The following is a 14,365-nucleotide window of genomic DNA, read 5'->3' on the forward strand; positions in this document are numbered from 1 at the left end:
GCCTCCCTGGTAAGATCTATTCGGGGGTGTTGGAGAGGAGGGTCTGTCGGATAGTCGAACCTTGGATTCAAGAGGAGCAGTGTGGTTTTCGCCCTGGCCGTGGAACAGTGAACCAGCTCTATACTCTCGGCAGGGTCCTGGAGGGTGCGTGGGAGTTTGCCCAAACAGTCTACATGTGCTTTGTGGACTTGGAGAAGGCATTTGACCGTGTCCCTCGGGGAGTCCTGTGGGGAGTGCTCCGGGAATATGGGGTGCCGGACTGCCTTATAAGGGCTGTTCGGTCCCTGTACAACCGGTGTCAGAGCTTGGTCCGCATTGCCAGAAGTAAGTCGGACTCGTTCCCAGGGAGGGTTGGACTCCGCCAGGACTGCCCTTTATCACCAATTCTGTTCATAACCTTTATGGACAGAATTTCTAGGCACGGCCAGGGTGTTGAGGGTGTCCGGTTTGGTGACTTCAGGATTAGGTCTCTGCTTTTTGCAGATGATGTGGTTCTGTTGGCCTCATCAGACCGTGACCTTCGGCTCTCACTGGAACAGTTCGCAGCCGAGTGTGAAGTGGCTGGAATGAAAATCAGCACCTCCAAATCCGAGACCATGGTCCTCAGCCGGAAAAGGGTGGAGTGCTCTCTCCGGGTCGGGGAGGAGGTCCTTCCCCAAGTGGAGGAGTTTAAATATCTCGGGGTCTTGTTCACGAGTGAGGGAAGGATGGAGCGGGAGATCAACAGGCAGATCTGTGCGGCGTCAGCAGTGATGCGGGCGCTGTATCGGTCTGACATGGTGAAGAAGGAGCTGAGCCAATAGGCAAAGCTCTCGATTTACCAGTCGGTCTACGTTCCTACCCTCACCTATGGTCACAAGCTGTGGGAAGTGACTGAAAGAATGAGATTGCAAGTGCAAGTGGCCGAAATGAGTTTTCTCCGCAGGGTGGCTAGGCTCTCCCTTAGAGATAGGGTGAGGAGCTCGGTCATTCAGGAGGGACTCAGAGTAGAGCCGCTGCTCCTCCGCATTGAAAGGAGCCAGATGAGGTGGCTCGGGCATCTGTTTAGGATGCCTCCTGGACGCCTCCCTGGTGAGGTCTTCCGGGCATGTCCCACTGGGAGGAGGCCCCGGGGAAGACCCAGGACACGCTGGAGGGACTATGTCTCTCGGCTGACCTGGGAACGCCTCGGGACTCCCCCAGAGGAGCTGGAGGAAGTGGCCGGGGAGAGGGAAGTCTGGGTTTCCCTGCTGAGACTGCTGCCCCCGCGACCCGACCTCGGATAAGCGGAAGTTAATGGATGGATGGATGGCATTAGAAACAACCAGTATCATTAAGTAAAACATTCATTTCAAGTAGTAATAAATTGAAACCCAAATTATAGTTCTAAAAGAGCTGCTCTGAGATAAAAGGTCATGGCCAAGCAATCTCATTGGGTTCTTTTTAATTAGCAACACTTTAACACCAGAACACCAAACATTAGCGTTTAGTATGTCTTTGGGTGCCAGTGACCACAATTACAATTAAAAGCAAAATTGCAAGAACAGAACTGAATGAGTCAGTCAAAAAAATATGACACTTAATAAAAAGAAAATGTCTGTGTGAAAGATATGTGCAGATATGTTAAACATTACCTGTCAATGGACTTGTTTTGAAACCAATAAATTTGCACAATTATTACAAAATTAAGCAAGCGTCCCAAGACTTTCTGTGTGCACTGTACAGTAAGCTATTCATCATTTAGTTCATCTGAGAGAAAGCAACAAGGTGGCTGCCTATAAAGTGAAACCTTTCCCAGTACCTTTATGTCACTTTGTATGCTGTTTATCAGGTACTTATAGCACTGCTTCTCCATGTCATTCACTATGTCCAGGTGTCTGACCCTCACATCTTCAGGCTGGGGGTCCATGGAAACCACAATATAGTCCCTGTGGGAAATTCACCTGTCTGGTCATTGTAAAAAAAACAATGCACTCCATCACTGTACTACAAACATAAGCTAGTACTGTCCTTCTGGAAAAGGGATTTCACTACAGTACAGGAAGAGGTAGATAGATCAGGTCCAGAAAGTAAAAATCCAGATCAAAATTTTGTTTCAGTCAACCAGTTAACTATAAAAATACACAGATTACCCAACTGGCAGGTTGAAACAGATTCTTGGTCTGGATTTTAAATTTTTGGACTTGAACTATCCACATCTGAGCATAAGCCTTACTTTAACCACACAAAGCTCCAAATACAAAACCACTGCATAAATCAGCTCCACACTGGACCATCTTCAGTTAGATCTTGTAAAAAACTTTAACAACATTGTCACATTGCTATCCGAGATTGACGCTTTTGACTTTTGGCATTTTTAGGTTTTGTACTTTGTTTACAGATTTTTTATAAAATTGAGATTATTCTTGTGGGGACAGAAAAAATGTCCCCACAAGATATGAAGTTACAGGTTTTTATCACATTGTGGATACAACTGGTCCCCAGATTGTAATAGTTACAAAAACACACAAACACACACATGCAGCTAAAGCCTTTTATAATTAGATGACTTACCTGAGCTGGCAGATGCCTGATAAGCTGCCCTTTATTATTGGTTTCACATTGATCTGTTTCACTTTCATTTGATTCTTCAGGGATTCCCTATAGCTGTAATGCATAATGAGGCCGATGCCTTAGTAAATATACAGAGACCCAGCAGCAAATGGAAAGACGACACACAGGTTCTGGGAAGTAGCTATACGTTTGTTAGTTAGTAAAAATGTTGCAAATTTATTGTTTTCATAACAAAAGTCCATTGACAAGCAATGTTTAACATATCTGCACATATCTTCTGCACAAATATTTTCTTTTTTTTAATTTTTTTTTTGACTGACTCATTTAGTTCTGTTCTTGCAATTTTGAGATTATTTGCAATTGCAGTCACTGGCTGTCAGATGGATACTAAACGCTAATGTTTGGTGTTGTACAGTTGTGTCCAAAAGTTTTGAGAACGACACAAGTATTGGTTTTCACAAAGTTTGCTGCTTCAGTGTTTGTAGATCTTTTTGTCAGATGTTTCTGTGGTATATTGAAGTATACGTACAAGCATTTCATAAGTGTCAGAGGCTGTTATTGACAATTACATTAAATTTATGCAAAGAGTCAATATTTGCAGTGTGGGGCCTTCTTTATCAAGACCTCTGCAATTCACCCTGGCATGCTGTCAATCAACTTCTGGGCCAAATCCTGACTAATGGCAGCCTAATCTTGCATAATCAATGCATGGAGTCAGAATTTGTGGGTTTCAGTTTGCCCACCCCCTGTTTGAGGATTGCCCACAAGTTCTCAATGGGATTAAGGTCTAGGGAGTTGTCGATGTTTGTTCCCCGAGACACTTAGTAATCACTTTTGCCTTATGGCATGGTGCTCCATCATGCTGGAAAAGGCATTGTTCATCACCACACTATTCTTGGATGGTTGGGAGAAGTTGCTCTCGGAGGATGTTTTGGTACCATTCTTTATTCATGGCTGTATTCTTAGGCAAAATTGTGAGTGAGCCCACTTCCTTTGCTGAGAAGCAACCCTACACATGAATGGTCTCAGGATGCTTTACTGTTGGCATAACACAGGAGTGATGGTAGCGCTCACCTTTTCTTCTCCAGACAATCTTTTATCCAGTTGCCCCAAACAAAGGAAAAGGGGATTCATCAGAGAAAATGTCTTTATCCCAGTCCTCAGCAGTCCAAACCCTGTACCTTTTGCAGAATATCAGTCTGTCCCTGATGTTTTTCTTGGAGAGAAGTGGCTTCTTTACTGCCCTTCTTGACACCGGGCCATCCTACAAAAGTCTTCGCTTCACTGTGCATGCAGATGCACTCACACTTGCCTGGTGCCATTCCTGAGTAAGTTCTGTATTGGTGGTGCCCCGATTCTGCAGCTGAATCAACTTTAGGAGACAGTCCTGGCACTTGCTGGATTTTCTTGGGCACCCTCAAACCTTCTTCACAACAATTGAACATCTTTTCTTGAAGTTCTTGATAATCTGATAAATGGCTGATTTAGGTGCAGTCTTACTGTACTAGCAGCAATATCCTTGCCTGTGAAGCCCTTTTTGTGCAAAGCAAAGATGACTGCACGTGTTGCTTTACAGGTAAGCATGGTTAATAGAGGAAAAACAATGATTCCAAGCACCACCCTCCTGTTAAAGCATCCAGTCTGCTATTCTAACTCAATTAGCATGACAGAATGATCTCCTGCCTTGTCCTCGTCAACACTCTCACCTGTATTAATAAGAGAATCACTGAAATTATGTTAGCAGGTCCTTTTGTGGCTGGGCTGAAGTGTAGTGGAAATGGGTTTCTTGGGATTATGTTCATTTTCATGGCAAACAGGGACTTTGCAATTAATTGCAATTCATCTGATCACCTGATCAATTCATCTGGTGTATATGCAAATGCAAACTGGCATCATAAAAACTGAGGCAGCAGATTTTGTGTCATTCTCAAAACTTTTGGCCATGACTGTATGTTATTGCAAAGGTGTTACTTATTAAAAAGCACCCAATGAAACTGCTTGTCAATGAGCTTTTTAACTCAGAACAGCTTTTTTAGTACTATAATTTTGGTTTCCCATTAATTACTACTGAAATGAATGTTTTACTCACGTTTGTTTTTCTAATGTGATATACAGCGCTCAAAAAAAATTAAAGGAACACTTTTTAACAAGAGCATAGCATCAAGTCAATTAATCTTTTGGGATGTTGATCTGGTCAGTTAAGTAGCAAAGGGGGTTATTAATTAGTTTCAGCTGCTTTGGTGTTAATGAAATTAACAACAGATGCACTAGAGTGGCAACAATGAGATGACCCCCAAAACAGAATAGTTTAAAAGGTTAAAAGGTGGAGGCCGCTGACATTTTTCCCTCCTCATCTTTTCCGACTGTTTTTTTCACTAGTTTTGCATTTGCTACGATCAGTGCCACTACTGGTAGCATGAGGCGATACCACCCTACAAAGGTCCAACGCCCCCAGGATAGCACATCAATACGTACCATTGGCAGAGGGTTTGCTGTGTCTCCCAGGACAGTCCAGGAGACAGGCAATTATTCTAGGAGAGCTGTACAAGGCCGTAGAGGTGCTTAACCCATCAGCAGGACCAGTATCTGCTCCTTTGTGCAAGGAGGATGTGCGGGATTCAGGCACACTCTCGCTTTTCAAGTCTAGATTAAAAACGCACTTGTATTGCTTAGCGTATAGGAAACCTAGTTCTGGTTCCAGCTAGTCGCTCACTCCCAGTCAGACTAACAGTATGAGAGCTGGGTGGGGTTCGGTGTCATTGGCTTTGGATAAACTGATGCGTCAGTGCTGTCACTCTAGCTTTACACTAGAGTGCTGATGTTCAGGGAGTCCCCATGCCTGTGTTCCCGCCTGTCTCTCCCTCTTTCTCATGCTGCTAGCCAGATCTGCCGGAGCCTACATGAATATTGCACTCGATCATTTTGCTTGCATTGTCTCTGGTTTCCTCAACTCTGGCTAATACACTATTTTTCTTACTTCCTCCCTCACCCCTTCTGGGGTGTGCTGCCTGGAGCACCATGTCATTGAAGAATTTATGCCTCTGCTGCCTGCAAGACAACTACCTCCACCTCCGGCAACTACCCTCCAACCTGCCTGCCCTTGGCTCAACGCGATGCCTCGCCATCCTTCCCTGCGGCTATGCCTCTATTAATCCTGCCATCGTGCATCAAGCACCCCGTGCCTGCACCGGTCGGCCGCTGCATTGAGACTGATATTTCAACCCCTGTATTAGCTTAGTCATATCATCTTGTTTGTTTGACTCATCTGCCGGCCCCTGGAGGATGGGCTCCCCCTTTGGGTCTGGTTCCTCCAAAGGTTTCTTCCTCTTAGGGAGTTTTTCCTTGCCACTGTTGCCTTTGGCTTACTCACTGGGGGGTCCTTACGAGGCAGAAATGTAAAGCGCATTGAGACAATGTAATGTTGTGATAATGCGCTATATAAATAAAATTGAATTGAATTGAATTGAATTGAATTGAATTGATTAGCACTGCCAGAAGCCCTACAAAATTACCTCCAGTAGGCCGCTGGTGTGAATGTCTCTGACCAAACAATCAGAAACAGACTTTATGAGGGTGGCCTGAGGGCCTGAGGGCCTGACGTCCTCTAGTGAGCCCAGTGCTCACTGCCCAGCACCGTGAAGCTCAATTGGCATTTGCCATAGAATACCAGAATTGGCAGGTTCATCACTCATACCCTGTGCTTTTCACAGATGAGAGCAGGTTCACCCTGAGCACATGTGACGGATGTGAAAGGGTCTGGAGAAGCTGTAGAGAACATTATGCTGCCTGTAACATTGTTCAGCATGACCAGTTCGGTGGTGGGTCAGTGATGGTCTGGGGAGGCATATCCATGGAGGGACATACAGACCACTAAAGGCTAGACAATGGCACCTTGACTGCCATTAGGTATCAGGATGAAATCCTTGGACCCATTGTCAGACCTTATGCAGGTGCAGTGTGTCATGGGTTCCTCCTGGTGCATGACAATGCCCGGCGAGAGTATTTAGGCAGTTCCTGGAGGATGAAAGAATTGATATCATTGACTGCCCCCCACGCTCGCCTGATATAAATTCAATAGAACACCATTATGTTTCGGTCCATCCAATGCCACCAGGTGACACCTCAGACTGTCCAGGAGTTCAGTGATGCCCAGGTCCAGATCTGGGAAGAGAACCCCCAGGACACCATCTGTCATCTCATTAGGAGTATGACCCGACATTGGCAGGCATGCATACAAGCACGTGGGGGCCATACAAACTACTGAGTATGATTTTGAGTCAGGTCAGGTTGGGGAGTATGCACCCACCACACGGTGAAACTCCTCGGGATCCCAGCCGGCAATCCCTCAGGCAGTCCCACCCTCCAGAAATGCCCATTGATCTGCGACAGCCAGGTGTTACATGGGCATCCCTTTGGCCTGGTCCAGCTGCTTGGGTCCTCAGCAATGAGAATCCTGTGAGCCGGATCACCCTCAAGGAAACATGTCACATGGGTGTAGTGTCATAACTGACACTCCCTCACAATGTGCCTCATTTTGGACTCCTCTAGGAACCGCTCATTCAACACTAGCTCAAACCAGCGGTACCCAATGATTCTCTGAAGAGACACAGTACTAATGGAGTCCAGTCTTCATCTCAGCTCACTAGATAGCATCCATGCCTCACAGCCATACAGCAAGACAGGGAGCACCAGGACTCTAAAGACTTGGACCTTCGTCCACTTACAAAGATATTGGCAGCACCACACACCCCTTTCCAGCAACCCATGACCACCCATGCTCTTCCAATCCACCTGCTGACTTCATAGGAAAAGTCACCTGAGACATGAATGTCGCTGCTAAGGTAGATAAATCTCTCGACAAGGTCAACATTCTCCCAGCAGACAAGCACACTACTGATGGCTGTGCCTAAGAAGTCATTAAATGTCTGGATCTTAGTCTTTACTCAGGATACCCACAATCCCAGACACTCAGAATCCTCATTCAGTGTCTCGAGAGCCCCCATCAGAGCTTCCACTGACTCCACTAAGATCACTGCATTGTCAACAAAGTCGAGATCAGTAAATCAACACCCAGACCATACAAGCATTGAACAGAGTAGGAGCAAGAACACACCCCTGGCGAACCCCAGAATCAACTGGGAACAACGCAGAGGCTCTCCCTCCACTCTGCACAGCACTCACAGTACCAGTGTACAGGCCGGCCATGACATCCAGCAAATTCTGGGGGATCCCGTGAAGTCTCAGGATGTCCCACAGGGCAACTCGAGTCAAACCCTTTACGAAAATCGACAAAGACTGCAAAGAACCTCTGCTGATATTTGCACTTGCGCTTGATGAGAACCCTCAGTGTAAGGATCCGGTCAATGATAGACTTCTTAGGTGTAAAACCAGACTGCTCCGGTTGCTGATCATGGATCCTGTTAAGGATGACCCTAGCAAGGAAAGCAGTGTTATCCCCCTGTAGTTGCCACAATCCAAGCGATCACCCTTCCCTTTCCAGATAGGGACTACAAGTCCCGCTTTCCAGTCAGTTAAGATGATATCTGAGTCCCAAATGGAAGCAGAGATTGCCTGCATTGACAGAAAGACAGCCTTACCATCAGCCTGGAGAAGTTCGCTCCGGGTAACACAGATCCCCGTGGCCTTCCCTACCCCCAGCTGATTCACCACCCATGCAATCTCAGTGAGATTGGGTGGTTTACAGCTGATCAGAGGATCAGCTTTGAGAATCGTGGACCCAGAGGTGTCCAACATCATAGCTGGAGGGTCAGCTTTAAACAACTGCTTAAAGTAGTCTACCTAGCAGGTCACAACTAGTGTCATTTGTAAGGACCATTTCATCCCCCACCCTGACTGCAAGTCTCCGAGGAACAGATTCAGATGTACGTAATGCTTCAAACAACAACAAACAAACAAATTTATTTTTGTATAGCGCATTATCACAACATTACATTGTCCCAAAGCGCTTTACCCCACCCAAAGCCCCCAGTGAGTAAGCCATAGGCGACAGTGGCAAGGAAAAACTCCCTAGAAGAAAGAAACCTTGGGAGGGACCAGACTCAAAGGGGGAGCCCATCCTCCAGGGGCCGGCAGGGAGAGTCAAATACAACTCCTCTGTAAGCAGGATGTGTGTCACTAGACCACAGATGGTGTGTCACCTGCTCACAGATTCGTCTATCAAACTCCTCTTTATCTGCCCTCAGAGCCCTTACAGCCATTCTTCTCTGTTCCTGGTACAGACTAGAGTTCCCACCAAGTCGTGTGCTGCGACTCTCGATAATATCCAGGGTGTCCTGCAAGATGAGACACCTCCTTCTGGGAGCACTGGCAACAGCAACACAACCCTCGGCAACCTTCAGGGTCTTATCACGTAAGGTCTCCCACATCACATTAACCCTCTGGAGTCTAGGGGTAGGGAACACACTTTCACTGACTGGGGCACACATTTCATTCAATATCATAAACTTAATTAATGGCAAATAAGTTATTTCATATATATTTGTTTTGGCATAAAACTCATCTTAATCTTAGTGTACTTTGTAAATATGTCAGATTTATGTGAAGTTTGTAATTTGACATCAAAGTATAGACATTGCAAAATGCAGTTTGACACATTATAAAAGTACAAAGCAAGCAATGGTGGAAGTTTGTTTTGATCCCAGATATCTAATCAGCAAAGTCTTGGCTACATGAAGATGACTGAATGGTGTAGTTGCAACATTCAGTTAGATAAATGTATAAGAAAGTCATGTCACTATTGTTAGCTCCTTTCATTGAATATGTAGCAACTTTCATGTGTATGAATGAGCCATTGTCACTTGGCCACATCCCTCCCCCCCTTTTATGGCGCTGATGGGGATATATCTGGATCGCGTTTCACCGTCGCACTGTTCATCGAATTACCATGCGAATGCGATTTGAATACGCGGTAATGCGGCTATTTAGAATGTGAATATCGGTTTTCGCATGAGGGCAGTACTACACGCCCCCGATGCAGATGAAAAAAACACTGACTAAATCTTCTTTTCAAAACGTCCATTGTCGGAAGTATTAACGTTTTTAAAATTAAGTTAAATCGGCAAAAAAAGTAAACCATGTCATCTTACTATGTTTTATGTTTCTATGATAAGATTTCAGCGTGTTATGAACTGAAATACACGAGAAAGAAACTCGACATCGCCGACGATGCCGTCGACTCCAGAGGGTTAAGAGTCAGCAGTCGCTTCGGAGTCTGCAAGATCCTCACACAAACTGTGTGCAACCTCATCAGAAACAGCTTGATCTTCTAGTCTGGCTAAGTCCAGCCTCAATCTCCTAGTAAGTGGTACATCTATTCTGAATCTTCAGTGTAGCAACAACAAATCTGTGGATAGAATTCACAAACTGGGCACTTCTGTAGACCATAGATTCTGCAACTGCCCACAAGGATGTGATCCACCACCAGTATTGGAGTACCAAGTCCAACGATGCAGCTCAGGGCATTGAAACCAGGATCCAGTGACCCGCAGCCCCTGACCTTTTGCAAAGTCAAGGAACATGGAGCCACTTTGACCCCAGTCTCCAGACCCATGGGGACGGACACAATTCTCATAGACAGCTCTGTTAGTGCCAGTGATCGCACTGAAGTCACCCATGACCAGAGGAGTGTCACCTTGTTAGCACCCATCAACCACCAAGCAAGGTGGCGAGTAAAATGTCTCCCTCTATGAGAGATCACTCACCATGGTCAGAGCATACACTGAGACAACAGACAAGACACCCAAGGAGTGCCTTTGCCTGAGTCTCATTATATGTTCGTTGAAAGGAGTGACATCAGACACCATCGGAAGGAGCCGATCCGCTACGGCAACAGCTACTCCCTGAGTATGAAAGCCATCAGACTAACCAGATCAAAAGCAGATATACACACCTACAGAAATTTGCCCACTCCCCAGTCTCCGTACCTCAGAGAGTTTACAAAGCTCCCTCGACAGCAGAGGAAGATGGTCATCTTGTCGGCCAGACAAGACGTTCCATGTGCCTACCAAGATGGGTCGCCTCAAACTGTGACCCAAGTGCTGGCATGCAGTAGGCGATGCCTCAGCTTCACACCAGCCCGATCCCCAACAGGCCTGACCCTCCAACGGTTTTCGACTCGTCTGGGGGTGGGGCTCCCGAAGGCTTCCCCCATCCCCTTCATGGTGCATGCAGCCTTCCTGCGGGCGGCTGCAGCAGAGCTACTCCTGCAGAGAGCAGAAGAGTATCGTGCTTGTTTAAATTGAGCAGTTCTGAGTTGTTTTACAGTGGCTGGAGTCCCGCCAGCGACTCCCAAAGAAACTGTTTCCCTGCAAGTTGGAGTTTAACATCAGTGAGTTGCTGCAATCATTTTTTCACTTTGATTTTCAGGGTGTCTTTGAATTCAGCCCTCTGTAGGTTGAGAATTTTCATTTCCATCAAACGTTGTGGCATCCTTTCATTCCTAACATTATTCAGTCCATATCAGTGTAGATATTCAGTATGATTGTTTTTCCCATTGAGATCTGATGTTTTCAAAATGGTCCTTTAATTTTTCTGAGCAGTGTATAAACATAATCCATAATCCATTCTTAATAAAGCACCATGTTTAAAGACATTTTCACAAAATAGGGTAGAGTGTAAAACTAAAGTAATCTTATTTTTCTTCTTTAAAGGAACATGATTTACAACATGGATAGTTCAGGTCCAGAAAGTACAAATCCTGACCAAGATTTTGTTTCAACCAACCAGCTAAGTACTCTGTGACTGTAACTCATAATACTCACCTGGCTGGTTAAAACAAAATCCTGGTTTGGATTTTTACTTTCTCATAGTGTTGGTGAGTAGCTAACTAAAATCATCAATGTTATTAACTTTACTAACTAATGTAACTACTTTTTTCAGTAGCTTATATTTTTTTTTACAAATAACGATGTAGTGTGGTAAAACGCTACATCATAAAAAAATACTACAGGATGTCGTCGACTTACGACCTACTGTATACAACTTATGACTGATTGATTTTATGACCGTACCGAGACCGCACATATGTGACCACAACTGCACCGCATTGCCCACCGTGAGTGTATGACAGTTTCCGCCCCAAATGCCAGCAGCATGAGCATCCCCACAAGATGCTCATTCATTCATCTTGTACTCAGGCTGCTGTTCACAGCGCTCACAGTACAGTATACATTCGTGTCTGTTTGTGTCTTAGCAGCTTAAATGGTGATAAAAAGGTGAAAAAATGACAAGTAATATGACTTAAAGATGATATTTTATTATACAGTATACTATACATATGATCATTTTTGCATATAAAATAAAGTTCTGACTTCTCTTTACAAAGACAGGTATTTTCAACTACCAAGTGTTTCTGATTGGTGTTTTTTGCTTGAATAATCTGGGGATGGATGTTAAAGGGTTGAAATTTAATTTAATTAATTATCATTAAAATGCATAGGACCACTTTGGTTCTTCAACCGATTATCAAAATGTCTTTTTTTTGTTGTAAACCTTCTAAGCAGTTGTGATTGCAAAGTATCTTGGTTTACACCAATATAAAAAAAAATTTGAAACCTTATTGTGATTTGACGTTACGTTATTAAAAAAATATAGATTTTCATTTCCATTTTTAGCATCACGTTTCACATTTTTTTATCAATTTGCTGTAAGAGTATCCTACAGCACAAATATTAAGTATTACCGGATGAAATAGCTTCAATCTAGTTTGCTACTTTTTCTCTGTAGCTTGTAGTGTAGCTAGCTACAATACTAAAACAGTAGCCTGGCTCTAGCCTAGCTACTTTTAATCATAAGTAACTTGTAGCCTACCATTTAAAAGTAGTTTCCCCAACACTGCTTTCAGGACCTGAACTATTCACTTCTGAGTTTGTTTGTTAGTCAGTGGTCATGGCTGGATTTTAAACCATACCTTTGTAAAAATGGCCCCAGCTGACACACAATCCTCTGAGCCTTCATAATGTCTCCCAGAATGGTGCCTGCCTCCTTTACGCAGTCATCAACAAGCTGTGACAGGGGATGGCAACATGCAGGTAACGTTAGGGAAGTGCCACCTAGAGTTTGGCCTGACACACTTTCATCAAAAACCAGAACAAGGAAATAATGTGTGACATGCCAAGGAAGAATTGAGAAAATAATCACACAGAGAACAAAGAGACAGACAGGAATTAAATGAGCCATACACAGCTCAGTCTACAGATCCTCAATCACAGCTGGGAATTAAAGGAGTTTAATTTAAAATTCATACTGTCCCTATTATTGATTATTGTATTTGGCTTTATGGAGTGTTTACTGTGTATTTGTACAGTATACAGTCATATTTATTCTATTACAAGATAGCAGCTGCACAGACTGATTATTACGAGCTGAATGTAGGTACTATTAGTAACAACAGCAACCTGTAAGTCTTTATGAATGTCTATGAATGTATCTGGCACTGTATGTGTAAATACAAGCACCAGAAATATAGTATTATATTCCTAGACTCATTAGGAAACAGGAAGAAGAGACACACTCCAGAGGAGCAAGTGGTGCAGCAAAGGAAAGACGTTTTGTTTTGTACCTTGATGACTGGAAAAGTCATGGCTGTGGTATAATATCCGTCCTCCTTTTTGGGCAAATCTCCTTTTTTCCATGCCGCGTTCTCATCGGTCAGGGCCTTGGATATCCACGTGCCTAGCTGGCTCTGAAAGGCATAGTGACCTTGGTTACACACTTACCTGCAGATCCTATCAGAAATGGTTCAGGGGCGTGCAAGATGGCGGCTTGGGAGCGGTAAGGTTTTTTAGAGGTTCTTGCCCCCTCTTTTGTTTTCTATCCTCTACTCGTAAATAGAGTACTCAAGCCATTGATTTCAGCTGCAAATTTTGTGTAGCATGTCATTAGAGACGTTTTGGCCGCAGTCTTTGCCGAAGATGCCTAAATCTGTTAAGAAAACTGGGAAAAAGGATCTGATCGCGGATGCAGAGGCTGATGAGCCGGAGCATAGCTCAGGTGATGCTAACCGTGAACCCGAACTCAGTCCGGAACCAGCGGACTCAGTCTTCAAAAACAAGTCGCTATTCTAAATGATCACATCGACGATCTGGAAAACAGAGGCCGGCGCAAGAACAATAGAATTTTAGGCCTTCATGAAGAGGTGGAGGGTACTGATGCCGTTGCTTTTCTTCAAACGTGGATCCCCGATTTTCTACACTTGCAGGCTAAGAACGGGCGTATCAAGATTGAGAGGGCGCATCGTACGTTGGCTCCAAAACCGGGTGCTAAGGACAGACCCCGGCCGCTAGTCGTTCGGTTCCATAACTACAGGGACAAGCAGAAGGTTCTTGACGCCAGCAGGATGCTCTCGAGGGATGGAGATTTGTGGTACGATGACAACAAGGTGTCATTTTATCAGGATTTCTCTGCCTAAATGATACGGAGGCGTAAGGAATTCGACGCCGTTAAACAGTGACTTCGAGAGATGGGCGCTCGCTACGCGATGTTGTATTCAGCCAAGTTATGGGTGTCTATTGGAAATACTTCCAAAGTCTTTGAGATGGTTGCTGCAGTTTCGCAGTATTTGGATAAGAAGGCTGCGAGCTTTAATACCTGATTTGCGTGCTGTCGTATAATGGTCAGGGGCTGAACTATTCGTTTTTACAGATTGTATGCCTGTTCTTTTGTAGTTTATACGAATCAAGGCTTGAGTACCTCTTTGTATTGTTTTTGTTCCTTTATATTGACTGAGTAGGGGATGTTTTAATAATTTTAATTAGTTTTTGAGTGGGTGGTTTTCAAGAGACTTATTTTGGTCGACTTCCTTTGAGCCAGAGCT

At 44.5% G+C, this 14,365-nt stretch overlaps 1 protein-coding gene across 3 annotated transcripts in view; it reads right to left on the reverse strand.

The window, feature by feature from the left end:
* Window positions 1-14,365, reverse strand: part of LOC111834231 (tumor necrosis factor alpha-induced protein 2-like) — a 57,471-nt gene that overhangs the window by 13,053 nt on the left and 30,053 nt on the right. For all 3 annotated transcript variants that reach the window (XM_023793293.2, XM_072702655.1, XM_023793292.2), the window contains 4 exons: window positions 13,112-13,234; window positions 12,461-12,555; window positions 2,533-2,625; window positions 1,781-1,907 (listed from right to left, as the gene is read on the reverse strand). In XM_023793293.2, the coding sequence (XP_023649061.1) occupies window positions 1,781-1,907; window positions 2,533-2,625; window positions 12,461-12,555; window positions 13,112-13,234 (438 nt within the window). The remainder of the gene's footprint in view (window positions 1-1,780; window positions 1,908-2,532; window positions 2,626-12,460; window positions 12,556-13,111; window positions 13,235-14,365) is intronic.

The sequence above is a fragment of the Paramormyrops kingsleyae genome, chromosome 19 (genome assembly GCF_048594095.1).
Source record: "Paramormyrops kingsleyae isolate MSU_618 chromosome 19, PKINGS_0.4, whole genome shotgun sequence".
NCBI lineage: Eukaryota > Metazoa > Chordata > Actinopteri > Osteoglossiformes > Mormyridae > Paramormyrops > Paramormyrops kingsleyae.